At 47.1% G+C, this 27,654-nt stretch overlaps 1 protein-coding gene across 4 annotated transcripts in view; it reads left to right on the top strand.

Moving 5' to 3' along the window:
• LRRK1 (leucine rich repeat kinase 1) overlaps positions 1-27,654 on the top strand; it is a 161,037-nt gene that overhangs the window by 95,613 nt on the left and 37,770 nt on the right. For all 4 annotated transcript variants that reach the window (XM_010593871.3, XM_064296241.1, XM_023553070.2 and 1 more), the window contains exons 13-21: positions 3,446-3,575; positions 4,207-4,319; positions 5,112-5,326; positions 8,169-8,333; positions 9,863-10,035; positions 11,058-11,178; positions 11,429-11,588; positions 12,402-12,678; positions 25,365-25,536. In XM_010593871.3, the coding sequence (XP_010592173.1) occupies positions 3,446-3,575; positions 4,207-4,319; positions 5,112-5,326; positions 8,169-8,333; positions 9,863-10,035; positions 11,058-11,178; positions 11,429-11,588; positions 12,402-12,678; positions 25,365-25,536 (1,526 nt within the window). The remainder of the gene's footprint in view (positions 1-3,445; positions 3,576-4,206; positions 4,320-5,111; positions 5,327-8,168; positions 8,334-9,862; positions 10,036-11,057; positions 11,179-11,428; positions 11,589-12,401; positions 12,679-25,364; positions 25,537-27,654) is intronic.

Here is a 27,654-nt window from a genome sequence, read left to right as displayed (position 1 = left end):
GGCAAATGGTTAGTTTTTTTGGTGCAAGTCAAAGCCTTTTCAATGATTTAAAAGCTGTTGTGCAGCAAGCGAAGGTGATTTTAATGAAGAATTTTTTGCCAGCAGGGGTTCAGTTGTTTCAAAGTGAGGGCAGATTTACGTAACGTTGAAGGGCAGTCTAATTTGACTGTAAGTCTTAACCTGGGGACTGCCTGTATAATTGGAGGGCGGGGAGGACCTTTTTAAGCTAGCTGGGGAATCCAGAAATCACCAGAAAAAAAAAGAAACACTTGGGTTTGTAGAAATTTAAACCTTTTGTTCAGTAAAAGACATCATAAACAAAGTCATAGTGCAAACAGACTAAGAAGAGATATTTGCAACACAAATGGTTGCAACACAAATTGGCTTAAGGCCTTAATACACAAAGAATTCTAACAAATTGATTTTTTAAAAAAAGATACTCCGGTAGGAAAAGCTGGTAACGGGTATAAACAGTTCATAGAGGAGGAAGTTCAGACGGCCAAGAGACAAATGAAAAGGTCTTTAACCACACGAATAGGGGACTGCAATTATTGATTTCATAAATGATGGTATTTAAAATGAAGGGCCCTAGGACTTTAGAAATTGAGTCCAGACATAAGGATTTCACTTGGAGGGAAGGAGAAATAAACACTTCCTTCTTATTGATGCCAGAATGGGAAGATGGGTATGGAAGGAGGAGCCAAGTATGGACCCAGGCCATGCGTCCAGCAGGGATGGGCTGAGCTCCTTCATTTGGGCCAACTAGAAATGCATGTCAGGTTTAGAATGCTGAGGCCTTCCCAGGATCAGGGAGAAGGACGTGAGGAGGGGGCCACCACTCACTGCCACCAGCCGCTGCTGGGAGAAGGCCTGTCTAGCCTCATGAAACTGCCAGAGAGGAAGGTCAAACGTGCCCAATGAAATACGCAATAGGAACATTGGCTTTGGCGGTGGCCCGCTGGAGCATGTCTGCGGAGCTGGGCTGAGAGGCCACACCTCTTGGAAGGTTCCCTGGCAGAGAGGATCTTGGCTTTGGCAGATGACAAAGGCCTCTTGATTTTGAAAATTTAGAAAGTTGAGGCTCACACCCGAACCAAAAGAAGGGGCGTGTTGTGAACCGTTCCCCTCCGTAGGGTTATTCTCGCCAGGCTGTGGCCCTCGGGTAAGGAATTATCTATGAAAGATAACTTGTTTGCAGATGGATAATGAGATTCCAGGTAAATTCACGTACATTCAAGTAGTCGTGTTTATGCAGTGGGAACGTCCAAAAATAATTTGGATGGCTGTTTTTACGGTAAAATTCAGACCAGCAGTCATAAATAACTTATGAATAAATAATTGCAGTTCATAAATACCTCGCGCTGTGTTCTGCAGCCCAGGTTCTCATCATTTTTCCACCCTGGGCCAGGGCCCTATGACAGGTGCTGCCTCTGTTTGCAGCAGCCGGTCTGTATTCCCCCCACCCTTAACTTAAAGAAGCTTAATAAACACTCAGGCGAAACTTTAAAATTGGAAAGCACAGAGCCAGGTGTCCAGAATGTGTTCTCTGGGAAGAAAAGAAGCCTTTCTTGTTCTTTAATGCACGCATGAATCAGGATAGGCTAAAGCTGATCATCCCTTTTCATTGAAGAAGAAAAAAACAATCCACCTTTTTGAACATTTTCAGTGGAACGAGCTGTAGCACAAAGCCGTCTTTAGAAGTCCGTGGCAGCTTTGTCTCTACGGGGGCCATTGCAATGGGTTCCATCCACATTGCAGCTAGCTGGCAGGTTTTCCAGGAGCCGCTTTTGGTATTCTGTTATCGTCTCTCCCGGAACATTCTCTGAGGCCAGGTTACCCCATTACCATTGATACGGCAGCTACATCTGTGGAGAAAAGCCAGAGCTCAGGAGGAAGTCGTGATCAAGGGCAAGGGAACATCGCCTCAGCCCCAAAAAAGAACCCAGCTTCTCTATCTTTCGCTTCTGGCAGTGGGAGCCAGGAGAGAGGGCTTTGAGGCCATCGGTTTATCTCAAATTCTCCAGGCTGAGAGGGACCTGTGGGGGCACGCTGTCCTGCCCCACTCCCTCTGCCTCAGAAGGATAAAGGCATTTCAGAGATTCTGCTGAAATCCAAGCCCATAATTTCCATCAGGGTGTGTTTCCAAGGCTCTCAGCCGCATTCGTTTTCAACTCAGATGCTCCCGGGTCCGTGGAAACAGCAGATGTGATTTGGATTTAATGGTAACATCAAATTAGCCTCATTAATGAAGTCGCTGAAATGCTAAAAAGTGGCAGGTTTCTCAGAGAATGCCATTTTGGGAAGCATAACAACTTAGCCCGTGTTCTTTTTTTAATCCACTAGCTTCTTTGAATTGAAAAAGTCATACAAGGACATAGGAAAACCATGTTTTTGGGTAGCACCGAAGCAGTTCCCTTCCCCAGAGACAACTAGGGCAACTTCAGGTGTGTCTCTGATGGCACTCATGTCTGTGTATTATATACGTACATTACGTCGTTGTCATTAGCTGACGTCGGGATGGCCCACAACTCAAGGTGACCTTATGCACGAGGGCAAACAGCTGCCTGGCCTGTCCCATCCCCCATGATCAGCTGTGGATCAGACTGTTGTGAAGTAGATTTCCAGGCCCTTCTTCCTAGTCCGTCTTAGTCTGGAAGCTCCGCTGAAACCTGTTCAGCATCATGGCAGCACGCACATCCCACTGACACACTGCTAATGGCCGCCCACGAGGTGCATTGACTAGGAATCAAACCTCGTGGAAGGTGAGAATCCTACCACTGAACCATCCACATCCGTTCACGGCATGTGTATACACATCTATAGCATACGTACATGGATGTGCATATGTGGGGTTTGTGTGCACACGCATGTACACACCCTTTCTGGCACACAAATAAGTCTTCTCACACCTGATTCTGCACCTGGCTTTTGTAATTCACCAATAGCTCTTGGGTATCACTCCCATCTCCTTACATGTACACCCGGTCCATTCTTTCTAAAAGTTACACCAAACCAAAAGAAACCATTGCTATCAAGTTGATTCCAACTCATAGCAACCCTATGGGACAGAGCAGGACCACAGAGTTTCCAAGGAGCAGCTGGTAGATTCAAACTGCCAACCTCTTGGTTAACACCCAAGCTCTTAACCACTGCCCCACATATTATCCCATTATTCATTTCACCAGTCCCCGTGGATAGACGTGTAGGCTTTCCTCTGTCCCAGCTACTGCAGACATTGTGACACTGAAGTCCTTGTCTTCACATCTTTGCCACATGCACAAGGGTGTCTGCAGGATGATTTCCTACAATTGGAATTGCCAGCTTGGTGATAGCTTTGCCAGAATGCCCTCCCAAGGTTGCACCAATTTATACACCACCTCACCTTCATGTGATGATGGCCCGGAATCACTTTAAATGTACCACTGGCTGTGCCATCTCCCTGCAGGCTGTGTGCTGGAATTCCCGGCCTTCCTCAGTGAATCTCTGGAAGTCCTGTGTCTGAATGACAACCACCTGGATGCGGTCCCCCCATCGGTTTGCCTGCTGAAAAACTTATCAGAGCTCTACCTGGGCAAGTGAGTGCACTGAGAAAAGCCACAGTGACCCTCAGGGCCAGTGGGCAGCCCGCCCTCCCATCAGCCTGGAGACACAGGAGCCGGGAGGGAGAAGCAACCTCTTTTACGAGAAGCAGTGGTGGGGTTTTCAGGTCCAGATGTGGCCAAGGAGGTGGGAGGAGAGGAAGACAGGGCAGTGGTCCAGTGATAACATGGTATTTTTGTACTTCACTGGGGCTGTAACGAGGCGAACGATGCAGCTACTCACCCACTCATGGATGGAGTGGCTGCTGTGGGCGGCACTGCCAGGCTGACACAGGGCAAGGCTGGATGAAAGTACGCAGTCATTCAGATTGCACTGCCGTTCCGAGAAGATGCAGCAGCAGTCTTTACCGCGATGTCATAAGTACAGGAGACAGGGAACTTGGGTGGGGGACCCAGCTCGAAGCCCAGGGGATTCACAGGAGACGGTGCTTCCATCTCTACCTCTGACTTCCCAGGAAGAAAGGCTTTGACTTGCATATTAAAGTGGAACACTTGAGTCAAGGCCCAAGGTGTCGGGCTTGGGTGCAGGCTGTCTCTGTCCCTCGCAAGCTGTAGAGGCTGACAGGGTGTTGTGTGTGTGTGTGTGCGTACATGCGCGTGCCCTCAGCAATCCTGGCCTCCGGGAGCTTCCTCAGGAGCTGGGGCAGCTGGGGAACCTTTGGCAGCTGGACGTTGAGGACCTGCACATCACCAACGTGCCTGCAGAGATCCAGAAAGAGGGTAGGTGACTTTAACTTCCCAGTGCTGCCATAACACGGGTGCCACAGGTAGATGGCTTTGAAGAACAGAAATCTACTTTCTCACAGTTCTGGAGTCTAGAAGTCCAGACTAGGGTCTCAGCCATGGAGATTCCCTCCAGTCAGTAGCCCGGGGTGTTCCTTGACTTGTAGCCGGTCCTCAGGTGGCATCTGCCTTCCCTCCCCACCGTCGTATGGGCTTAGCTCTCCGTCTAATCTGCTCTTTCTGTAACTCAGGAGTGACTAGATTTAGAACCCACCCTACTCAAGTGTGATTACATTAACTTAACAAAGAATCCTCTATTTCCAAATAGGATCACATCCACAGGTATTTGGTGGGGACACAATTTAACCCAGAACAGTAGGGCTTCCGCAGCCTTGTTTCCTCAGCGTTACCTCCTAGGAAAGGCAGTTCCAGCCCAGCCAGAGTGACCGCAGAGCACGACTCCAGCTTCAGTGTTGGGGAAATGCTGTACAGCTTACTGTGGAGCGATAGTAACTGAGGTCCGTTGTATGGAGAGTGGCCAGGTTGTCAAACTCTCTGACCTCCTGGGCAGCCGGGATGTTTGCTTTTGGTTCTGGACTTCTAGATTTCACTCTTGGGGCAATTAGTATCACACCTTCTCTCTACCAGACCATTAGTCTCCAGCATTCTCTGTTAGAACACATCGGACGTGTTCCTTTATGGCAGGCTTTTGTTCCTGAAAGGGGTTAGCATATTCTTGCTGACACGCTGCTGTCAGCTGTGACTCTCCCTTTTGTGATTGCTGCGCAGGCCCCAAAGCAATGCTGTCCTACCTGCGTGCTCAGCTGCGGAAGGCGGAGAGGTGCAAGCTGATGAAGATGATCATTGTGGGTCCCCCGCGCCAGGGCAAGTCCACCCTCCTGGAGATCTTACAGACGGGGAGGGCCCCCCAGGTGGTGCACGGCGAGGCCACCATCAGAACCACCAAGTGGGAGCTCCAGAGACCGGCTGGCTCGAGAGCCAAGGTCAAGGATGGTCGGCGTGCAGAGTTCCTGGGGAGGGGGTGGGAGGACTTCCTATAGGGCTTTCTCAGTGGGGTCAGAGTCCCAGGATGCCTGTCTCCCAGAGGGCCTGGGCCCTGTTCTAAACCAGCACCCGCTCAGGGCAGTGAATAATTTCTTGGCGTGACTGTCTTAGTCATCTAGTGCTGCTATAACAGAAATACCACAAGTGGATGGCTTTAACAAAGAGAAGTTTATTTCCTCATGGTAAAGTAGGCTAAAAGTCCAAAAACAAGGCATCAGCTCCAGGGGAAGGCTTTCTTTGTTGGCTCTGGAGGAAGGTTTTTCTCATCAATCATCCCCTGGTCAGGGAGCTTCTCAGATGCAGGAACCCCAGGTCCAAAGGATGTGCTTTGCTTCTGGCGCTGCTTTCACAGTGGTATGAAGTCCCCAACTCTCTGCTTGCTTCCCTTTCCTCTTTTCTCCTGAGAGGTAAAAGGTGGTGCGGGCCACACCCCAGGGAAAATCCTTTTATACTGGATCAGGGATGTGGCCTGAGTGAGGGTGTTACATCCCACCCTAATCCTTTTTAACCACAGGCAGCGGTTATGACTTATACACATACACAGAATCACAAAATGGAGGACAACCACACATGGCCTAACCAAGTTGACACATATTCTTGGAGGGCACAATTCAATCCATTACAGTGACCTCATCACTTCTCTGTTTCAGTTAAATTGAGGCTCTAGTCCAGTGGTTTTTAACCTTGGCTGTTGGTTAGATTCCCCTGAGGAGCTTTTAATGATAGCAATGCCTGCCCTGCCCCAAAGATGCAGGTTCAAGTGGCCTGGGCTAGGGCCCCTCAGCGGGGTTGATGATTACCGTTGTTGCTAGTGAAGCCCACAAGCACCCTAAGGAGGCCGAGAAAGCACCCCTGAACTGAAGTCCTGTCCTGTCTCTGCTCCCCTCTACATTTTGGGAAGATCAAGTTTTTAAGCCCTCTTTAAAACGCATTGTTTGGTGAACTGTTGGTCATGCTGTTTTCCATTTCAGGGTCCTACCAAACCCACTGCCGTCAAGTCAATTCTGACTCATAGTGACCCTATAGGACAGAGTAGAACTGCCCCATAGAGTTTCCATGGAGCGCCTGGTGGATTTGAACTGTCGACCTCTTGGTTAGCAGCTGTAGCACTTAACCGCTACGCCACCAGGGTTTCCATTTCAGGGTCAGACAAGTGAAAATGGGATTTTTCTTGCCCTGGGAAGAGAGAAAAGTCACTGTAGAGTTTTGGCGAGACTTTGGCCCCTTGAGCAAGCATGGAGAGGCCGGCTTTTTGTGCGAGTTGGGCCGTGAGCACACAGGAAAGCTGCCTGCCTCTGTCCAGCACCTGTGTTCACACCCAGCCACACAGGGACCTGGATGCCAGGAGGCCATTGTACTGTGGGAAACCAGGGAGCCTGGAGACCATTTCTTGCAGGATTTTCCCAGTAGCTCCCACCACAGTGCCAGCTACAGATGGATTTCCCTGCAGAGTCCTTCACATAAAACCACCTTTCAAATCAAGGAAATCCAGACCAGTTGTCATCAAACCGACCCCAAGTCATGGCAACTCCATCTGTGTCAGAGTAGAGCTGTGCTCCAGAGGTTTTCAAAATGGCTGATTTTTGGAACTAGATCACCAGCCCTTTCTTCCAAGGTGCCTCTGGGTGGACTCGAACCACTAGCCTTTTGGTTAGCGGCCAAGTGCGTTAACCGTTTCCGCTGCCCAGTTACCCCTTAGGCATTTAAGCCAAGTGTATATTCTCACACGGCACAGTAGTTGCCCATCTAAAGAACTGAGCCCTGCCTGTTAGGCCAGAACAGACAAAACCACTTCTCCCCCTTCCTACCAGGCGTGCCCCAGAGCACACTAGGAGTGGACTCTGCTAATTCACGTCCAAAAGTTCTGTAATGTAACCAGAATCTTCTGAATTATCTCCTGCTTTGTTTTTTAAACAGTCATTTGATCTGACTTTCTTCCAGCTGTTATATAGCACATGTTTGTCCAGGGCCTAGGGTTGAGTTCATGTTTCTCTTGTCCTTTAGCCATGGTTAAGGTTTCTCCTTCTGTAGTTGGAGGACAGCCCCCTGGTCTGGTGGACGCTGACAGAGCTGGACTCTCTGCCCCATAACTCTGTGTGGCTGGCCTTCAGCCACTTCAGAACAGCTGTTCGTTCTCGTCTTTACACAAAAGCAGGTTAGCACACTGTGTCTCAGACGCCAAAACTCAGCATCGTGGAAAAGACTTTGTCCTACAGAAAACTGCAGCCTTGGCTCCTCAGGCCAGATTCTTACCTCATAAAATGATACAGAAACCACAGTTTACACAGCCTTTCCCGGCAGCCCAACAGCTAATCTTTTGTTTGATTCTCACATCCAGGAAGTTTCCCGGCATCCTTGGTGGGTGGCATTCTCTGACCCACACAAGCTGGGGACCTGCTCAGACCAAGGAGGAGCCTGAGTCCCCGAGAGTGAGGGTGACGTGAGGCTGGGGCGCTTCCTCCAGCAGGATGTCTGCTGTCTTTCTTGAGCAGTGCCCTCGGATGTTCCTCAGATTCAGAAAAACGTCTAGGGCTGGCCACACTGCTGCTCTGTGAGCAGTGGATAGAAACTTCTAGAACTCTGCCTCTGAGCAGCTGGCCCCCTTCGCTCCCTTTGAGTACTATCCCTGAGAGAAATCACAAGACCTGTGAAGCTTTTCTACTATCATATATTTTTAGGCCCCCAAGTAGAGAGTCAGAATATAGCCGTTATCTCTACTGGATGTATTAAAAGCTGGTTTTTTTAAATGCCTCACTGTTGCTGTTCTTGTTGCTCAAGTAGGTTGAGTCTGTGGAGTTCAACGTCTGGGACATTGGTGGCCCAGCCAGCATGGCCACGGTCAACCAGTGCTTCTTCACGGACAAGGCCTTGTACGTGGTGGTGTGGAACCTGGCGCTGGGCGAGGAAGCTGTGGCCAGCCTCCAGTTCTGGCTGTTGAACATTGAGGTGAGGAAACACCAGAGCACTTCAGCTCTCAGAACTCAGAGCATCAGGGGGCCAGGCCACTTCTCTGACTCATTCCCCTTTACTGAGAAAAAATAAATTATGTTAGGAAAAATCTCTTTTCATTCTGAGGAGGCATTTACAGAGGGCCCCGAAGGCATAGGTCCTGCTCTGTTTCCACAGTGAAGCACTTAAAGTCGTACCAGGCCTTAGCTGATCCTGAAGCTGACTTAGGGACTCAGCCTATATCTGAGATTCAGATTCGGCTTTGCTTCATGAAGACTGTCTTAATCGGGGTTCTCTAGAGAACCAGATAGAGAGACAATATGTATATTCATACACACACATATATAAAGAGAGTCAGAGCAAGATTTAATTTGGCTTACGTGATTGTGGGGTGCTTGTAAGTCTAAAATACGTAGGTCAGGCAACAGGCTAGAGATTCCTTAGTCTTATGTCCCAAAATATGTAGATCGGGTGATAAGAAGAGTGAAGTACCTCTGTCAAGATGTCATTTATAGTCTGGAGACAGTACACCCTAGGGGAACTCCCTTTTTGCTCTTCAGGTCTTCACCTGGCTGGATGAGGCCCACCCCCGCATGGAGGGTAATCTGCTTTACTGACGGCCAACTAATTTAATCACATGTGACTACTTCATCACAGCAACTAGACCAGTGTTTGCCCAAATGACTGGGCGTTGTAGGCAGGCCAGGTTGACCCATGAAATAAACCATCACAGAATTGCATCCATCCACGTGGCTGTCCACCATCAGGAGATGAGCAGTGTGCCTCATGCTTGCTTTTGTCTGCGGAGATGTGTGTGCCTCAAAAGGTCTCCAGAAAAGAATCTGTCCACTAGAAGGAGGGTGAGAGTATCAGGAAGTGTTGGACTCTCCCCTTTACCCATCACAACGTACAGAAGGAAGGTTCGTGCTTTGGGACCTTGTATGAGTCACAAAGAACTTGTTGACTTGGCTTTTGGAACTACTATTAATTATAGTAGCAATAACTGCCCTGTGTAACTCTTGTCAAGAGTTGTCTTGAAGTTAAAAGAACATATTACTTAACCCCAAAAAGCAAAAAATCCTACTACGCCTGATGGCTGTTAATGCCCTCATACTTTTCTGGTTTACCTTAAATTTAAGAACCCCACTCTGGCATCTGAAACGGGAGCAGGACTCACCTCCCTAGGTGAAAAGCAATGATGTCATGAAGACAGACCCACTGCCTCTCTGCTAACAAGATGTCGGAAGGGGTCAGAAATCCGTCCCCCATGGGCCAGAGCTCTGAGCACACCAGCAGCTCCTGGGTGGGAGGCGATTCCACAAAACCCTCATTCGTTAGTTTGTGGCATCTCAGAGAATGGGAAGCTGACAACGCCCTCTAGCACACTTCAGGGCCTCAGGGGTTTGCAGAGAGAGGAGCTCACACTGCCACAGTGACAGGCCTGTGTGCACTGCAGAGCTGTTCCCATCCTTGTCTGACACACCGGAGGTGGTGCTCAGCAGTAGGATTCTCTCTCTCTCCCTCAGGCCAAGGCCCCAAACGCAGTGGTGTTGGTGGTAGGAACACACCTGGACTTAATCGAAACCAAATTCCGAGTAGAGAGGATCGCGACGCTCCGTGCCTACGTTCTGGCACTCTGCCGCTCGCCCTCGGGGGCCAGAGCCACAGGCTTCCCAGACATCACCAACAGGCACTTACAGTGAGTGTCCTTGGGGCCCACCTCATCTACACCCTGTGCTCTGGATGCTTGCCAGCACATTTGTCTTCCCCAGGACCTGCCCTCAGAGGGCTTCTGAGGAGGGCCTCTGCTGGGCTGGGCCCCTTCCAGGGCCCTTGGAGAGGGAAGACCTTGTAGATGTTCACTCCGCACCCCATGGGCAGTGCTGAGGTGCACTGTGGGACCAGGAGACGTGAATACCTACATCCACCATGAGCATTTGTTACTGCTTATCAAGGTGCAAACCCAGGGTTGGTCCTGTCCCACGTGGGCTGGGAGATTGACCAGGCCTTGAGTAGGGAGGGGTTGGGCAGAGGGAAGGGGCCTGTCAGGTAGGGTTAGGGATAGGTGGTGCAGTTGGGGCCAGCGCCCTGGGCCTGTCGCTGACCTTGCCTCCTGTTGGGCTCCCACAGCAGACCTGTGGGATCTGGGGGTCGGTGTGTCCACTTTTCAGATGTTAAAACTGAGGCTCAGAGAATTAAGTGAACCTTCTGACAGTGTCCACTATGAGAGCAAACCATGCATTGCTGCAGCTGTGCCGGTGGCTCTTGGCCCTGATCCCCTCACTCTGGGTGGAGTCCATGCCCTTAGTGCCTGCGCTGATGTGAGGACACCTCGGCCTGGCACAGGATGCAGGATTGACATCCAGGAATTCTTTGTGTGCCCTTGAGAAGGCCCCAGGACCTATGATAACAGGAGCACTGGCCCTGGGCCAGAGGCCTGGGTCAAACCCAGCTGTATCCTTGGGGGTTGTTTGTACCTCTGAGCCTTTTTTTCCTTATCTGTAAAATGGGCATGCTGGGGACGGACTACAGGACACGCTGTGGGGTGCCCAGCACGGTGCTCTGCACAAAGCAAGTCCTCCACAGGCTTCTTTGTGTCCATTTCCACAGTTCGCTGGACTTGCCAGAGCTGGGGATGAAACACTTGGAAAAACAGAGATGCTAAAATGCATCCTCCCAGGGGGTTGGAGTCCTGAGCAAAATCGTTCTCTCTCCCCACAGTGAACTTTCTTGTAAGAGCCTGGAGGGCCAGGAGGGGCTGCGGCAGCTGATCTTCCATGTCACCTGCAGCATGAAGGACGTAGGCAGCCCCATCGGCTGCCAACGCCTTGCCGGTCGGCTGGTAAGCACTTCACCCCTCAGTCAAAGCGAGGGCGCTGGGTCCTGTTCAGGAAGCTGCACTTTCCCCTCTTGTTACTATAAAATGTGTCATAAGGCTGGGTCCCAAGTGTGACCAGTTTCTGGGGGAGGGAGTGGGTGGAAGGTAGTGGTCTAAAAGGTCGACCCCCTCAGAGCCTTGGGCAAGGCCGGGGAAGGTCTGGACCTGCCTGAGCTGGCCTGGGAGCCACACCTTGGCCACCTGCCACCCCCAGGTCCCCAAGAGCTACCTGAGTCTCCAGGAGGCCGTGCTGGCAGAGCAGCAGCAGCGCAGCCAGAGCGATGCCGTCCAGTACCTGACAGACAGGCAGCTGGAGCAGCTGGTGGAGCAGACCCCTGGCAATGACATCAAGGACTACGAGGACCTTCAGTCTGGTGGGTGGGGTGGGTGGCAGAGGGGCGGGGGCAGCCAGCAGGCAGGACTCCGGGAAGGTGGGCAGGGCATTACACTTGTGAGAAATGGAATCTTCTACACTAATAGCTCTAGCTTGACCCTGAGCACAAATAGGGTGCATTTTTTAATGGAAGTCCAAGAAACTCTCGCTTTCCTCCCCGCCTTCTTTCTTTCCCTTCTTCCACCCATTCCTCCTTCCCTTTTTTTTTTTATTTTCCTCCTTCCCTTCTTTCCTGTGAGAGAGAGAGAACCCCAGCATCGTGTTTGTCCTTTGGGATATATTTATAAGCCAACGCCACTGGTCCCTGCCCTCAAGGGTGACCATTCATTTGGGAAGACAGAGTCCAAACAACTAGTTACCCAGTTGGTTATTAGATCAGCTTATGAGGAGAAGGTACAAGGAACCATTGAAAACCACTAAACCAGTTGCTGTCACGTGATTCTGACTCAGGGCAAACCCCACCCATGTCAGAGTAGAACTGCTCTGTAAGGTTTTCAATGGCTGATTTTTGAGAAGGTGACCACCAGGCCCTTCTTCCAAGACATCTTTGGTTAGACTCGAACCTCCAATCTTTCAGCTACAGCCGAGTGCCTTAACCATGTGTACCATCAGGGACGCCCAGGTACCATTAGAGAAGCCTTCATCAGGCGGCTGACCCAGCCTGAGGAGCACAGTGGAAGTGTTGGCTGTGCTTCAGGAAGAGTTGTGTCTCAGTCCCCTGGGAGTGGTGTCGCCCACAGAGTTCCTTCTGCCTCCCTTCTCTAATGCTGAGCCCTTCCCATCTCCCTGGCAGCCATCAGCTTCCTCATTGAAACCGGCACCCTCTTGCACTTCCCGGACACAAGCCACGGCCTGCGGAACCTCTACTTCCTTGACCCCATTTGGCTATCCGAGTGCCTGCAGAGGATTTTCAACATCAGGGGCTCCAGGTCGGTGGCCAAGAACGGGGTGATCCGCACGGAGGACCTCAGGATGCTGCTGGTGGGCACTGGCTTCACGCAGCAGACCGAGGAACAGTACTTCCAGTTCCTGGCCAAGTTCGAGATCGCCCTGCCGGTCGCCAATGACAGGTGAGGCCAGGGAGATGGGATTAGTGCCTTCGGGGCCAGGCCAGTGCTGGGGAGGAGGGCCAGGTGCAGCCGGTCCCTCTGTTGGCCTCTCCCTCACTTTATTTTGAAAGAAACTCTATTTATTAGAAAGATGTAGGAACACATGCAAAACAGCCTTGAAAATAAATCTTTTGGGGATTCATTTTTTGGGGGGTGTCTTTGTTATCTTGTGCTGCTGTAACAGAAATACCACAAGCAGATGGTTTTAACAAAGAGAAATTTATTCTCTCACGGTCTGGGAGGCCAGAAGTCCAGATTCAGGGCACCAGCTCCTGGAGAAAGTTTTTTTTGTGTGTCAGTTCTGGAGGAAGGTCCTTGTTGTCAGTCTTTCCCTGGTCTAGGAGTGTCTCAGCACAGGAACCCCAGTCCAAAGGGTGCACTCTGCTCCTGGCTCTATTTTCTTGGTGGTAGGAGGTCCCTCTGTCTCTCTGCTCAGTTCTCTCTTTTATATCTCAAAAGAGATTGACTCAAGATAGAATTTAGTCTCGTGGATTGAGTCCTGCCTGAGTAACGGAGCTGCCTCTAATCCTGCCTCATTAACATCATAGAGGTAGACTTTACAACACATAGGAAAATCACATCAGATGACAGAATGGTGGACAGTCACACAATACTGAGAATCATGGCCTAGCCAAACTGACACACATTTTGGGGGGACACAATTCAATACATAAAAGAGTATTGATTGCTTGGTTATTAGAACAAGGATGTGCATGCTCGTTAAATGGTCCAGCTTCAAAATGCAGCTTGACATTATTCACTCACAGGGCACCAGCGTTACCCCAGACTCCAGGATGGATCATTGGAGGGTCCCGTGGAAGTGAAGAAGCACTCCGTGTAGTGGCTAACCATTCCTTCTTTCTGCAGACTTTTCCTGGGTCTGTAAGAAGCCCAGGTCTCCCCAGTTCTAAACCACAGCAAGACAAAATCAGTCTCCCCCTCCCCTTCCTCCTTTCCTTCCTTCCCAACACTCTGCTACACTCCCGGCCTCCTTATCTTCCACTAACCCCTTACGGCTCTGCACTGGCCTCCGAGTTGGCCCTTGGGGCCTCCAGCTAACCCTTGTCTTGTGCAGAAACTGCCCTGAAGGAGTCAGATTCTCAGCCCCTGGGTCTGACATGGTGGTCCCGCCACCCTCCTCGCCCACTTGTGTCCTCAGCCGCCCTCTCCCTGCACTGCAGCCTGGTCTCCAGCAGGAAGTGCCTCCAGAGCCTGGGCCTGAGCTTCCAGGAAGCTGGAAGGGCAGCTTAGCTCTCAGCATGGTGTGTGGGAGACACCACCTCCCCTTCTCTCCCCTCCTGTCTGGTCTCATTCACCACCCTTGCCCCACTGCCCTGTTTGGAGAGTGGCACTTCCAATCACCCAGGCTCAGATTCCTCCCTGTACCCCAGCACCCACTCCTCACCCCACCCCTCCACCGCGCAGCCCCACCACCCCCCAATTAAATAGTTCTGTTGATCGGTCCTTTCCTCACTGTGCCACTCATAGCCTTTTTTTTTTTTAATTGAGGTAAATTTTATATACACTGAAACGCACAGATTTGACAAACGTGTACAACTGTGTAACCAGCACCCATATTGAGATAATAGAAGATTTCCATCACCCCATAAAGTTCCCCCTTGTTCTCTTGCATCCTTTATGGGCAACCACTGTTCTGATTTCTGTCAACAGAGCTCAGTATTCCCTGTTCTTGAGCTTCGTATGAAGGGAAGTACACAGTACGTTCTCTAATCAGCTTCTTTTTTGCGATGCAGTCATGTTTGCGATGCAGTCATGTTTGTTGTGTGGGTCAAGTTCATTCTTTTTGGGGGCTAAGTAGTCCACTGCTGTATGGCTTTACTGTGATTTCTTTACCCATTCACCTACTGATGGGCATTTGGGTTTTTTCCAGTTTGGGGCGATTATGAATAAAGCTGCTGTATTGTTGTTATTGTTGCTCGTTGCCTTTGAGTTGAGTCCGATTCGTGACAATCTTATGTGCAATAGAACCAAATGTTTTGTGCCATCTTCATGATCATTGGTCTGTTTGAGTCCATTGCCGCAGCTATTGTGTAGTGCCTTCCAACCTAGGGAGCTGATTCTCCAGCACTGTATCAGACCGTGTTCCGTTGTCATTCATACAGTTTTCATTGGCTAATCTTCAGCAGTAGATTGCCAGGCCTTTCTTCCTAGTCTGTCTTAGTCTGGAAGCTCTGCTGAATCCTATCTACCATGCGTGACCCTGGTGGTATTTGAAATACGGGTGGCATAGCTTCCGGCATCACAAGAACGCACGAGCCACCACAGTACGACAGACTGACAGGTGGTTGAAAGCTGCTATAGTCTTAGTCATTTTGCAGACATGTTTTCATTTCCCTTGAGTAAATATTAGGGGTGGAATTGCTCAGGCAGAGAGTGTCAGTTTATTTTTATAAAAAACTGCCAAACAGCTCTCCCAAGAGATTGGACTCTCTAACTGCTCCATTTCCTCTCCAACATGTGTTGTTTATCAGTCTTTTTAATGTTCTCTCTTCTAATGGATGTGAAATTGGATCTCGTTGTGGTTTTAATTTGCACTTTCCTGACTAATGATGTTGAGCACCGTTGAACTTCTCAAATATATGATTGGCAAATATTTTCTCCCAGTCAATGACTTGATTTTTTACATTAATGAAGCCTGACTCATCCATATTTTTCTTTTGTGATTAGTGTTTTTTGTGTCTTCTCTAAGAAATAATTTGCTTACACCAAGTTCTTGAGGATCTTATTATATGGTTTCTATATTTTATTTGTATATTATAGCCATTAATCTATATATAGATTGGCTGATCTATATGCCTGTCCTTATACCAAAGGAGCCCTGGTGGTGCAGTGGTTACGTGCTCAGCTGCTAACTGAGAGGTCAGTGGTTCAAACCCACCAGCTGCTCCATGGGAGAAAGGTGTGGCCGTCTGCTTTTGTAAAGATTACAGCCTTGGAACCCCTATGGGGCAATTGTACTCTGTCCCATAGGGTCACTAGAAGTCGGAATCAGCGACAATAACAGGTTATCCTTATGCCAATACCAAACTGCACCAATGATTGTCGCTTTAGCATAAGACTTGAAATGAAATTGTATAAACCCTCTATGCTAATTTCCTATACCCTGCTGTAACAAATTATCACAAACTCGGTGGCTTAAGACAACGCACATTTATTCTCTGACAGTTCTGGAAGTCAGAAATTCAAAATCAGTTCCACTAGGCCAGAATCAAAGTGCCAGCAGGGCTATGCGTCTCTGGAGATTCCAGGGCAGGATCCATTTCATTGCCATACTTTCCCAGCTTTAGAGTTCCATTCCTTCTATTACTTGGCTCTATCCTCAAAGCCAGCAGTGTAGTATTTCGCTTTATTGGTCACCTTGACTTCTCCTGTGTCAAATCTCGCCTCTTACAAAGACACTTGTGATTGGATTCAGGGCCTACTTGCATAATCCAGGACAATCTCCCCAGCTTCAAAATCCTTAACTTAATTATATCCACAAAGTCTCTTTTGCCGTATAAGGTAACATTCATAGATTCCAGGAATTAGGAACTGGTTGTCTTTGGGAACCATTACCTACCCTACCACACACTCCAACTTCGTTCTTCTTTTTCAAGAATTATTTTGGCTATTCTAGGTTCTTTGCATTTTCATCTAAATTTTAGAATCGGCTTGTCTGTTTCTACCCACCCCCACCCCCCAAAAAAAAGAAAAACAGTGTTTTCAGTGTTCATATCCTGTGCATCTTTCATTAAATTTATTTCTATATAATTTATGGGTTTTGCTATTGTAGAGTATATATTTTTTATTTAATTTTCAATTAATTATTGCTGGTACACAGAAAGACACTTGATTTTTGTATATTTATTTTATATCAAGAAACCTTGATAAACTCATTTATTAGGGCTAATAGATATTTTACAGATTTCTGAAGATTTTCTGTATACACAATCATTTTGTCTATGAAAAAAATAGTTTTTCTTTGTAATCTTTATTGTTCCAATTTTAGTATTTGGACTGACAAATTGAGTACTTTCTAGTTTTTTGCATAGCTTATTTTCCCTCCTTGCCTAATTGCATTGGCTACAATCTCAAGTAAAAGCTTGAATAGAAGGGGTGCAATGTCCTTGTCTTGTTTGTGATCTCAGGGGGAAAAGACTTTCAGTCCTTCACCATTAAGTGTAATGTTAGCTGTAGGGTTTTTAAATAGATGTCCTTTGTCGGAGTGAGGAAATTCCCTTCTGTTTCTAGTTTGCTGAGGTTTTTATCATGAATTCGTGTTGAGTTTTGTCAAATAAATGCTTGTTCTATATCTGAGTTAAACATTTTCTTCCTCAATTCTTTTACTGTTAAATATATTATGTTGATTGATTTTCAAATGTTGAACCAATTTTGCATTCCTGGAATGAGTCCCCCTTGTTCATAATTTATTATCTTTTTTATATATGCTAGATTCCATTGGCTAGTATATTTTCTTAAGAATTTTTATGTTTATGTTCATAAGGGATAGTGGTCTGTACTTTTTTAATACCTTTATTAGGTTTGAATTATCAGACATATGCTGGCTTCATAAAATGAATGAAGAAGTTTTTCTTCCTTCTCTACTTTCTGTAAGAGTTTGTGTAAGATTGGTATTGTGTCTTTAATGTTTTGATAGACTTCATCAAGAAAATCATTTGGGGCTGGAGTTTTTTTCATGGAAAAGTTTTTAATTGCAGATTGAACCTCTTTAATGGGTATAGGGTTATTCACATTTTCTATTTATTCTTGTGGCAATATTTTGGTAAGTTTGTTTTTTAAGGAATTTGCCTGTTTATAATATTATAACCTTTAAATATCTGTGGGATCTGTAGTGATAATCATCTCTTTTCTACTATTAATACATCTTTTCCCTCTTTCTTTGGTCTTTTAGTCTTTTTTCTTTAATCTTGCTCAATGTTTATCATTTTTTAAATCTTTCCGAAGAACCAACTTTCGGCGTTATTGATTTCCTCTATGGTTTGTTTTTTACTTCATCTGTTACTTCTGGAAACCCTGGTGGCGTAGTGGTTAAGTGCTACAGCTGCTAACCAACAGGTCGGCAGTTCGAATCTGCCAGGCGCTCTTTGGAAACTATAAGGCAGTTCTACTCTGTCCTATAGGGTCACTATGAGTCGGAATCGACTCAACGGCAGTGGGTTTGGTTTGGGTTTTTTATTATTTCTGGTGGTGTAGTGGTAAGTGCTACAGCTCTACCAAAGGGTCAGGAGTTCAAATCCACCAGGCACTCCTTGGAAACTGTATGGGGCAGCTCTACTCTGTCCTATAGGGTCGCTATGAGTTGGAATCAGCTCGACAGCACTGGGTTTATTTTGGTTTTATCACTTCTTTTATTTCCTCCCTTTCACTTAGTGTTTAATTTGTATATCTTTTACCTTTTGAGAGAGAAGCTTAGCTCGTTGATTTTAAACCTTCTTTTCTGGTGTAATTATTTAAGGCCATAAATTTCCCTCTAAGCACTGCTTTATGTAACAAATACGACATATTTTATATTATGTTTTTATTTTCATTCAGTTTGAAATATTTTCTAAAATCCCCTGTGAATTCTCCTTTAACCCATGAGACACTTAGAAGTATGTTGTTTTATTTCCAAATATTTGGGGATTTTCTACTTACCTTGTTATTGCTTTTTAGTTGAATTGTTTTATTCATAGAATATACTTTAAGGTTTCATTATTTTGAAATTTATTGAGATTTATTTTATTTGCTGGTATATGATTGTCTTAGTCATCTAGCGCAGCCATAACAGAAATACCACAAGTAGATGGCTTTAACAAAGAGAAATTTATTTCCTCATAATAAAGTAGGCTAAAAGTCCAAATTCAGGGTATCAGCTCCAGGGGAAGTCTTTCTGTCTCTGACGGCCTTCTCCTCAATCTTCCCCTAGACTAGGAGCTTCTCCACACAAGTACCCTGGGTCCAAAGGATGTGCTCTGCTCCCGGCACTGCTTTCTTGGTGGTATGAGGTCCCCCCTCTCTGCTTACTTCCCCTTTCCTTTTTATCTCTTGAGAGATAAAAGGTGGTATAGGCCATACCCCAGGGAAACTCCCTTTACATTGGATCAGGGGTATGACCTGGGTAAGATTGTTACAATCACCCCCTAATCCTCTTTAACATAAAATTACAATCACAAAATGGGGGACAACCACACAATACTGGGAATCACGGCCTAACCAAGTTGACACATATTTTGGGGAGGGCACAGTTCAATCCATGACAGTAACCTTTCTTGGTGAACGTTCCAAGTGCACAAAAAATGAGCATTCTACAAGTGTTGCTTAAGTGTTTCATAAATTTTAAATAGCTCAAAGGGATAAATGTTGCTGGTTGGCATCATGTTGATTCCGACTCATGACGACCCCATGTATGCAGAGTAGAACTACCTCAAAGGGTTTTCAAGGCCGTGACCATTCAGAAGCAGATCGTGGGTTCAAACCAACTTTTCAGCTAGTAGTCAATCACTTACCCATTTACACTGCCCGAAGGCCTCAAAGTGGTTGATAATGTTATTCAGATATTCTATATCCTTATTGATTTTTTTTCTATTAGTTCTATCCTGCTATGATTATGGATTTGTCTTTTTCTCCACTGATACCCATCAGTTTTTGCTTCACGTATTTTGGAGCTTCTATTTTTTATTAGTTGCATACACATTTGCAGTTTTTACCATCTTTGTGGTGAATCAACCCTTTTATCGTTATAAAATGTCTCTGTTTCTGGTAATATTCCTATTCCTGAAGTCAAATTTGTCTGATATTAAAATAGCCACATCAGCTTCTTTTACTCTACCTGGCTTTTTCTATCCTTTTATTTTCATTTTACCTGGGTCTTCATACTAAAATTGGACCCAGGATTTTACAACCAGGGAAAACATCCATCAAAAATGAGAGTGAAATAAAGACATTTTCATGTAAACGAACATTTTGTCTGAAAGAGAGAGTTTGCTGCCATCAGACCTGAACTTTAAGAAATGCTGAGCAAAGTTCTTCATGCTGAAGATACCAGATGGAAGCTTAGAACTACAGGAACGGATGAACAGCGCCAGTCCTCTTTTTGTCCTCTGACACTTTCTGCCTTTTAATAGGAATATTTAATTCATTTACATTTAAGGTAATTAATGATGTAATTGGATTTAAGCCTATGTCTTACTACTTTTTTTCTATCTATACCATCTGTTTTTACTGTTCATCCTTTACTGTCTTCTTTTGGGTTAATCAGTTTTTTTTTTTTTTATGCTTTAAGTGAAAGTTTACAAATCAAGTCAGTCTCTCATACAAAAATTTATATACATCTTGCTATATACTCAGTCGACTCGACGCAGTGGTGGTGGGTTATATACTCCTAGGTGCTCTTCCCCTAATGAGACAGCACACTCCTTCTCTCCACCCTGTATTCCCCATGTCCATTCAGCCAGCTTCTGTCTCCCTCTGTCTTCTCCTCTTCTTTCCAGACAGGAGCTGCCCACATAGTCTCATGTGTCTACTTGAGCCAAGAAGCTCACTCCTTATCAGTATCATTTTCTGTCTTATAGTCCAGTCCAATCCCAGTCTGAAGAGTTGGCTTTGGGAATGGTTCCAGTCTTGGGCTAACAGAAGGTCTGGGGACCATGACCTCTGGTGTCCTTCTAGTCTCAGACCATTAAGTCTGGTCTTTTTACAAGAATTTGAGGTCTGCATCCCACTGCTCTCCTTCTCCCTCAGGGGTTCTCTGTTGTGTTCCCTGTCAGGACAGTCACGGCTGTAGCCAGGCACCATCTAGTTCTTCTGGTCTCAGGCCCTTTCTGTATCTTGGGAATCAATTTTTTTTTTTTTTAGTCTCTTTATTAGCTATTCTTCTTGGTATTTTTTTAGTGGTTGATCTAGGAATTAGAATATGCATCCTTAACTTTCACAATCTGCTTGGAATTAGTATTATACCATTTCACATAGAACACAGGAGCCTTAGAACAATATAATTACGTTATGCCCCCCACCATCTTCTGCGCTCTCCTACACATAAACCTCGCAATACAGTGTTAGTATTTTGGCTTTAAACCGTCAATAGCCTTTTAAGAAATTAAGAAAAAGAAATATGCTTACCATGTCTGGTGCTGTTCATCCCTTCCTGTAGTTCTAAGCTTCCATCTGGTATCTTCAGCATGAAGAACTTTGCTCAGCATTTCTTAAATTTCAGGTCTGATGGCGGCAAACTCTCTTTCAGACAAAATGTTCGTTTACATGAAAATGTCTTTATCTCACTCTCATTTTTGATGGATGTTTTCCCTGGTTGTAAAATCCTGGGTCAAGTTTTTTCCTTCAGTCCTTTAAAGACATCTTTCCATTGTTCTCTGGCTAGTCAGGGGTCTTCCTCACCCCTAGCCCCCTGAGGAGCCCTCTGACCCTGCCCCACACTCTGCTGTGGCCTGGACCGCCAGCCGTGGGCCTCTTTCCCGCCCTGCCCTGCTCCAGGCCAGGAACCTCTGAGTACCCTCCTGCCCCTCAGGAGCTCTCCTACTGCCCTCCTGTAGCTTTTGCTACTTTAGACTTACTGACTTATTACATTTTATCTTTCTACACGGATCCCCAAGCTATGGTGTCAGCCTCTGGAAGGTAGGCAGGATCAGAGGTGCATCTCTCTGCCTCCCCCAACCCTGGCACCTGTGTCAGCTCTGAGGTGGTCAGGGGAGAGGCAGCCATGGCACCTTGGCCTCATTGGCAGTGCTCTCTGCCTGGGAAATCAGTCTACCCTCTTTATAAGCTCTTATTTAAGTTTCCTTCCTTCGAATTCTTACTGTCGAGGCTTGGCATCCAGCAGCTATTTCATGTTGGCTTCTTCCCTTGCGCTATCAGATGCATCTTCCTAGGCTGCCAAACTGAAAAGCACCACTCTCCCCAGGGGGCCTGAGAGGGCAGGGTGTAGCGCTCGAGTCAGATTCCAGTCCTCAGTGACACTCTGGCTTAAACCAGGTTGGTACCCAGAACCCCCTTTCCCTAGCTTCAGCTTCCGTTACTTCCTGAGTCTGATGCTGATGTTGGCCATGAGGTAGCAACCAGGATCCTAAGTCCACATACCTTTGCCCACTGCCTGCCATAGAACACCACCACCGTCCCACAGCACCAACCATGGAGCCCCACGGAGATGACCAGCAGAGACTCCGGGGGAGCTGGCCTGGACTGTGTGGCCCGCCCAGAGATTCTTAGCCTCTTGGGAGTTATCCCCAGACCACCTTCCCCTCAGGCTCACTCAGCTTTACACTCGGCCTTCTAGATGTTGGAGGGAACCTCAGTCCCGCTTGCTATACCAGCCACGAGTGGAGTCCTAAAAAGGGAAGCCCAAAAGAGGAATTCACATGACCCTTCTACCTAGCCCAGGGATGTCCTTGGCTTTGATCCATGTAAGTTGTCACGTGGTTGGGGCAGTTGTGAGCTCCCCTAGGACACTGGGCACACAGTGAGTTGAAAGCATTGCTGAGACCTGACAGCTCAGTAGCCTGGAGGAGTGAGGATGTACTGTTTGTCACAGTGCCTGGCACTATGTGCTTATGAAGAGCAGATCAGTGAGGTACACATGCGTGTTTGGCCGGGTAGTAAGTTAGCCGGATCACTGCCAGCTCCTCATGGAGGCTCTGTCATGCGGTGGTTAGAACATGGAGCCAGACTGCCTGAGTATGAATCCTAACTCCCTTTTTTTCCTCATCTGTAAAATGGAACAATACTGTTACCTACTAGTATTATAGTTGTAAATTAGATAATACATATAAAGTACCTAAAACAGTGCTGCTTACATAGTAAGACCTCTAAATACATTAGCTATTGTTAATACTATCATCAGTGTTACTATTTCTTTGTGTTCAGTGCCCACAGGTGTATGCCTGTTTATAGATAGATGGATGGATGGGTGGGTGGGTGGATGGATGGGTGGGTGGGTAGATAGCTACCATCAAGTCAACTCTAACTTGGTGACCTTATGTACAACAGAATGAAACATTGTCAGGCCCTGTGTCATCCTTATGATCACTGTCACGTTCAAGCCCATCATTGCAACTATTGTGCCAATAAATCTCCCCAAAGGTCTCCCTCGCCCTTGCTGGCTCTCTACTTCACCAAACATGATATCCTCTCCCAGCAATTGATCCCTTCTGATGACATGTCCGAAGCAGTCAAGTTGGACAACATTTTGCTGTGATCCATGAGGGTTTTCACTGGCTAATTTTCATCAGTAGATCTCCAGGGCTGTCTTCCTAGTCTGTCTTAGTCTGGAAGCTCCACTGAAACCTGTCCTCCATGGGTGACCCCGCTGATACTTGAAATACTGATGGTATAGCTTCCAGCATCACAACAATACACAGGCCACCACAGTACGACAAACTGACTCTCTCGTCATCTCCTGGGACAGCCATTCCTGATTGTAATTGGTCTCAAACCAGATGCCAGGTGTCTTACCAGAAGGCTCAGCTCACCTTGAGAACTGGCCTTGATTGCCAGAGTTTGAACCTGTCCACACACTGTCCTGGCCTCTAAATCATCTCTGCCTCCAAGATAGTTATTGAGCAGAAAAACTAGATGGTATCCAGCTACCACTACCGACTGTCCCAACAAGGGACACAACAGATAGCCCCAGATAGAATAAGAAAAAAATGTAGAACAAAACTCAAATTCGTTAAAAAGGTCAGACTTACTGGACTGATAGAGATTAGATGAACCCTCAAAACTATCACCCTGGGATCCCTTTAAACTTGGAACTCAAACCACTTCCAGAGATCACCTATCAGCCAAAAGGCAGAGTGGCTCAGAAAATAAACAGTGTCACCCGTGAGTACTGTGCTCTTCTAAGCAATCATCTCAATGAGTCGTAGCAGTCAACATTTACCCTAGACCAAAGATGAGAAGGTAAGGGGGGACAGGGAAGCTAGATTAATGGAAACAGAACAACCAGAAGGGAAATAATGAGAATGCTGACATATTATGGAAAGTATAACCAATGTCACTGAATTATATGTATAGAAATTATTAAATGAGAACCTAATTTGCCGTGTAAAATTTGTCCAAAATCACAATAAAATATTAATAAATAAAAATTACATTTGAAAATTTTAAAAAAGACAGTTACTGAGCACCTGCTCTGTGGTGCCGTGTGCTGGGACATCTGGTGTAGAGATTGTTCGCTGCCCTCATGAAGCACACACCTACAAGGTGAGGGAGGAGCCTTAAGCAGAGAGCCCCAGGGCATGGCCAGGGTGAGGAAGTCCTGTGACGTGGGTGAACAGTACAACAGATCGGCACTAGGCACCCAGGAGAGGTCGGGGCAGGAGTGGCTCAGAGCAGGAGAGTTTTCACCTTCCATGCAGGAAACCCGGGTTTGATTCCAGGCCAGTGCACCTCATGTGCAGCCACCACCCATCTCTCAGAGGAGACTTTCATGTTGCTGTGATGCTGAACAGGTTTCAGCAGAGCTTTCCAGACTAAGACAGACTAGGAAGAAAGGCCTGGCAATCTACTTCCGAAAATCAGTCAATGAAAGCCCTACGGTCAGAGTAGTCTGAAATGAATGAAGAGGTGCTTACCTTCCCCACCCGCTCCAGCTGGGCCGTGAACAGGCCTCAGGACTTTCCCTACGCAGCCCTAGTTCATCCTCTCAACAGCCCTGTGAAGATGGGTTTCTTTCTCTTCCTGTTTCCTGGGACAGGAAACAGAGACTCGCCAGGAGAAGCAGCAGAGTGCTCAAGACAGAGCGTGCAAGTTCCCAGTGGGATTCAAGCCCTTGTACTTGGCCAACCAGGCTGTTTGAATTTTCCTTATAAAACATTTTAGGAGTATCTTCCAGAAAGTTCTAGAGACATTTATTGGGCCTAAGCTGATTTATTTTAAAGGGCTAGAAGAGGCCAAGGCAAAGCGGTTTGCATATCCCCAGGTTGCTGGGGTGGCTGCTCCTAGAGGGCCCCCCCCCCGCCCGCCCTGTACCCTCACCCCCTGTGGCTCCACAGGCACACAGACAGGCTGGCTTCCACACACTCTGAAGAACCGCCCAGGCTCCAGCTATAACAACAGGCATGAACACCTCCCCGACACGGTGACACAGCGTTTTTACGACGAGCAACAGTGTTCTCATAAAACATCCCTGTCCCGCACAAATGGCCTCATTCCCGCTTGTAAGGCAATCGTGTTGTCCCCACTGGCCAAGAACAATAAATAGCTTGGAAGGCTCTGACCCCAGCATCCCCGTCGTCCTTGGAGCTGAGCAGCTGTATTTGTTTTTCCTTCACCAACCCAAGGTAATTTAAGTGATTCTCCTATCATGGCCCTGTTTATGGAGAATCAGCTCCAATTTGCCGTGTCTGACATGTTTACAACCACGGATGTTTTCAAGATATATTTTTCTTCTGGTAGCATTGTTCTGGTCTCTCCTGGAAACTTCGGTGAATATGCCCAGCATGCCCATCTTCATTTTCCCTGGGTGCATTTGATCTCAGCACATAAGCCAGGCTCATCTGTGAAAATAAAATTCTGAAGGCCCTGATCTCAGATGTTTCCACAGAGCCGGTCCCAGAGCGTGTGGTCTGTGGTGCATCAGGGTCCTCGCAACCGAGTTGGGGCTGCACCGTTCACCTGTCCTCTTTGATGTGTTTCAGCTACCTGCTGCCACACCTCCTTCCCTCCAAGCCTGGCCTAGACACCCACAGCATGCGCCATCCCACGGCCAACACCATCAAGAGGGTGTTTAAGATGAGCTTCGTTCCCGTCGGCTTCTGGCAGAGGTTTATAGCGCGGATGCTGATCAGCTTGGCAGAGATGGACCTCCAGGTAGCTGCGTCTCTGTGTGCGGGATGCCAGCAAGGTGCCTGCTGAGGGAGGTGCTCTTGGCTGCTGGGAGCTATTGAAGACCAGCTCCGTCTCAGGAGCCAGTGCCCGTGGCACAAGGCTAGCTCAGCGGGCAGCCTTCTCTTCTCTAGATGGAGGGGCTCGTGCTTCAGCTAGTAGACCATCCCTCTCAGAACAGTGGTTCTGAACTTTAACCCTCATCAGCATCCCCTTGAGGGCATGTTAGAGCCCAGATGGCTGGGCCCACCACCACAGGTTCTGATGCAGGAGATGTGGCTTAGGACTCAAGAGTACACACTTCTGACCATTCCCCAGGTGATGCTGCTGGCGCAGAACCATGGCAGTTATGGGGACCCTGGCTGTACGCTAGTCATCTGGGGAGCTTTGAAACATAGCAGACACTAACCATGCTCCAATCCTTTTGAGTCAGAATCTTTGCGAGTCGCATGGGGGTCTTTAAAGCTCCAGGTGATTCCAAGGTGCAGCCAAGGTTGAGAACCGTGAGGGCAGCATTTTAATTTGGTCCACTGACAACAAAGACCTAATACGAGGAATTATTTTCTGTGCGGTAGCCTGGAGTTACTGAAGTGAGCCCCAGCTGTCAGTCAAACCGAACTTCATACAAGGCAGTATCACGTGTGTATTTATTATTTGCCTTGAGTGGCGGTTCTCAAAGTCTGGTTTCTCTGCCAGCAATGTCAGCCTCATCTGGGAACTCATTAGAAATGCAAATTCTCAAGCTCCACCCCAGACCCACTGCAGGAAAACTTGAGGTGAGCCCGGGGGGCTGGGGGACTCTTGACTTTGCACTTGGAGAAGCACGGACTGTTGAGTAGTTAACACAACATTCCATATGAATTGACTTTTGCAGCATAATCAACTTGGCAACTGGTTTTAATTAGATGACGTTTACTGGATTCGAAATTCTTGGCTAAATAAAGATATTCTTTGATCTTCCCGTTTTGCTGAAATGATAAAAGGATATGCAGGAGCCTGAAAAACTGTAAATGTTAGGACTCATATCAGCAGTGAGATTTGTTGGTAGTGCTGATTGAAGGGGGTGGGTGCAGGCGCTGGCCCTCCCGGCGATTCCGGGCTCCATCACCCTGCCCTCCCTTTGAACTCTCTGTCCTGCTCCAGCTCCAGGTGGGAGGTCACTGGAGCACCAGCATCCTGTGTGGCCTGAGCTCCGCGTGGGCTCCCGAGGTGGGGCACCTATTGAAATTCAGTTGGGTGACAGAAGGACAATGGAGTTTAGCCCCCATGGTAATCAAAGGAGTGCAAATTCAAGAAGAAGCCAGGGTCCACTTTTTTTTTTTGTAAAAGATACATGTAACACAACATTTGCCAGTTCAACACTTTTTACAAGTGCAATTCAGTGACACCAGTTACTTAACCGTGTTGTGTAGCTGTATCCGTTGTCAGGGTTTTCTGTGGCCAGCACAGACATTCAGTGGTTCCTCAATGATGGAGGGTCCACGTTTCACCCACCAAATTAGCAAAGCGTTAAACCATCATTGTACACCACCCCACCAGCCTGTGGTCAGTGAAATCATTTCAGAAAGTGATTCCTCGGTATATATCCAGAGCATTAAAGAGGTCAGACCCTTTGACCCAGTAGCCCTCCCACTAAAAATCTAAGGGCGTAATTTGAAGTCAGAAAAAGCTTTGTACTTTTTCATGTTCATCATGGCTTATTTCTTGGAGCAAGACATTGGAACCAATTTAAACATCCTAGAGTGGGGTAAATAACAACAATAATAATAATCACTAAATTATTAAAATACTAAGCGTTAGAAAAATGAATATTTATGATGAGTTCTTAACGGCCTAGGAAAAGTGAAGTTTTGAAAAGTATATAAATTTAGAAGGACAGTGGTACAAACAGTTAATGCGCTTGGCTGCTAATTGAAACTTTAGAAGTTCAAGCCCACCCAGAGGTGCCTTGGAAGAAAGGCTTGGCAATCTACTTCTGAAAAGTCAGCCATTGAAAACCCTATGGAGCACAGTTCTACTCTGACACACAGGGAGTCTCCGTGAGTTGGAATTGACTCAACGGCAGCTCATTTTATGGCCTCGGCTGTTTTTAAAAATACACAG

Source organism: Loxodonta africana, chromosome 13, assembly GCF_030014295.1.
Source record: "Loxodonta africana isolate mLoxAfr1 chromosome 13, mLoxAfr1.hap2, whole genome shotgun sequence".
NCBI classification, from domain to species: Eukaryota; Metazoa; Chordata; class Mammalia; order Proboscidea; family Elephantidae; genus Loxodonta; species Loxodonta africana.
The sequence above is the reverse complement of the archived record's forward strand: the minus strand, read 5'-3'. Positions and strand labels throughout refer to the sequence as shown.